Genomic DNA, 2458 nt, shown 5'->3' with positions numbered 1-2458 from the left:
AGGATGAAGCCTTTCTGCATGACCCCCAGCAGCACAGCTGGGCCCCGCCCTCCCACCTAGTGATTTCCAGGTCTTCAACCTGGGTTTCTGAGGAATCTGAGATATAATGGGCCCCCCTGATTTCCACCACCCAGGGGCACAACCAGTTCTTCATTCACCCAGTGCCCTGATACCAACCAAATCAGTGTAGCACCGTGGAGAACGCACGAAAGACCTGAAGCTAAAATAATCTCCAGAAACACCTGCCTCCGCTCACAACGAGGGCACCCAGACCTGACTTAAGCTATTGTCTCATCGCAGTGACTTCACTCGTGCAATGACATCACCTACAACTTCCTCCCACAGGGCCTTCAGGCAGGGCTGGAGTTGGGGGAGCCTGAGCCTGCACAACACTTCCCCAATTCAGGGGTCCAGTCAGCCGAGGGCTCAGGAGGTTCTTCTTTTCCCTCATTTCCACCGCCGTCCTCAGAAGGCAACGAGGTCAAAGGGAAGCAAGGAAACGTTCCCATCTGCTGTGTGGATAAGCTGGGAGCTCCCCACCCGATGTCAAGGTGCCCACTTCAACTCCTCTTCCAGCCAGCACTGCAGAAGTCGGCCTAGCCTGGCAAATCTGGCCGCACGCACACTTATTTATAGCAGGGAGAGGTCCTGCAGAGTTATGTGCTGGCAGGCACACTGACCAATGGCTTCTGTTACTATCTCTAAGTGACAGGACTTTTGTTCACAAGAGGCAAGGTGGCAACAGCTACCCAAGTACCCACTACTCCCCTGACTGAAAGGCTCCGCTCAGCTACGTTCTCGTCCTCCTCTGGGGACCCAGAACTCAGCTCAAGAGGACAAGTCCAGTGGCCAGGTTCAGCAGCCTGCTGGGCCAGCGATGTTCTCTCCCCTCATCAACACTGGACAGAGAGGACTCTGCCACAGAATGGCTTGCTTCACCCAGTATTGGTCTCTGCAGTTGTTCGCTGAGGCCGTGCACATCACGTGCAGTGAGATTGGGTTTCCTCCGGCCTCGCTCCTGCCCCGCCTGCAGCATACCTCTCCAGTGCTCCCGTGTGGAGTGGGCAGGGCACTGCACTGGGAGTCCCAAGTTAGGCTCACCTGCTGTTCCCGGTACCTTCAGAAAGCACTGAAGTGAAGTGTCAATCACTGGGTGTGTGTGTGTCAGGTATAAGGTTACCCTTGCCAGTCCCAAGCCCCGGCCCAGTGGAATTCCAGGTGGCGCTTTCCCAGACTAACCGGTCACCCTTTCCTTAGCCAAGAATTCCTCTACCCCAGTGGCATGCTGGCCTGGCTACTGCCTGCACACGTGGCTCTGGGTGCACCAATACAACCCCCTGCACAGAACTGTTCCCTAGCTTCCTATCTGTCTCTAAGACCTTTGATGGACACAAGCCCGATGACTCGGGACAGGGCAAGGGGGTAGGGGCTGCAGTTCTGCAATATGAAATCTTTTCAGGGAATTGGAATGAATGTCAATCCACCTTGTTGGAGGACTTGGGGGGCACACGCCCATACATACTGAGCAGCCCCATCAACCTGGGTCACACACAATGGAGTGCCAGTGACTACGCTCATCCCTTCACTGTCTTCCAACCCCACCTCTGCCCAAGGTCACCCAGTTAGAGCAAGTGACAAGGAACTGCAGCCATCTGCTGCCAGGTGCAGCTTTCTTAACCAGCATTAGGCTCCCCACTACTGGCTCCTAGGAGCTACACCCCCCTGCCCCAGGCCGGGAACTTGCCTATGATTCCCAGGGCTGCCTAAGATCCCAAATTTTGTGTGCACAGTTTCAACTCACCATCGGCAGGCTGCTGGAAGTTGACATAGGCATAGCCCAGGGAGCGGCGGGTGATCATATCGCGGCAGACCCGGATGGACAGCACAGGCCCGGCAGGACTGAACTTTTCATACAGCATGGCCTCGGTGACGTCCGAGTGCAGGTCACCCACATAGAGGGAGGCCATGGGGTAGCTGCTGGCCGCAGCGTTCATCTCCCCGCCCCCCACCACCCCGAGCCCCGCCAGGAGGACTTCTTTTAGGGATCACCACAGGACAAAAGAGGTTCCCTCCGAGGCGTGGGCCGCGCGGCGGCTCACAGGTGGCAAGAGGCTGAGAGGAGCTGGAGTTGGCTCAGATACTCAGGACAACTGGAGTTCAGGGACAGCTCAGACAAAAGGCGTTCCCAAAAAAATCCAGAAACAATATGGCCTTCCCTGGGAGTTTGTAGTCTGCAGCTGTCCTGGTCTGAACCTCTAAAAATTTAAAAACTATGAACTAAAATGGGGAATCCCCTTCTGAATTCTAAAAATTCTCCCAGAGGCAAGCAGATGCTGGCCACAGCGGCCTCCGGGACACGCGTTTCTCTATAAATATAGGCCTCGGGCTCCTGGCGGTTTAAAATTACAGCAGCCAGGGGGAAGGGGGAAGCCAAATATTTGTCGGTGCCGACGGCACA

General features: G+C 55.8%; 1 protein-coding gene across 1 annotated transcript in view; it reads right to left on the bottom strand.

The window, feature by feature from the left end:
• The window catches only part of PABPC4 (poly(A) binding protein cytoplasmic 4), a 14548-nt gene extending 12096 nt beyond the window's left edge, over nucleotides 1-2452 (bottom strand). Inside the window, exons 1-2 of the mRNA XM_045298898.1 lie at nucleotides 1789-2452; nucleotides 1102-1117 (exon numbers count right to left, since the gene is read on the bottom strand). Of these exons, the coding sequence (XP_045154833.1) occupies nucleotides 1102-1117; nucleotides 1789-1994 (222 nt within the window). The 5' untranslated portion in view covers nucleotides 1995-2452. The remainder of the gene's footprint in view (nucleotides 1-1101; nucleotides 1118-1788) is intronic.
• Between the last annotated feature and the right edge of the window lie 6 nt (nucleotides 2453-2458).

This window comes from Echinops telfairi, unplaced genomic scaffold, assembly GCF_000313985.2.
Source record: "Echinops telfairi isolate 266 unplaced genomic scaffold, ASM31398v2 ScPeMD7_7457;HRSCAF=8495, whole genome shotgun sequence".
NCBI classification, from domain to species: domain Eukaryota; kingdom Metazoa; phylum Chordata; class Mammalia; order Afrosoricida; family Tenrecidae; genus Echinops; species Echinops telfairi.
This window is presented reverse-complemented; position numbering and strand designations above follow the sequence as displayed.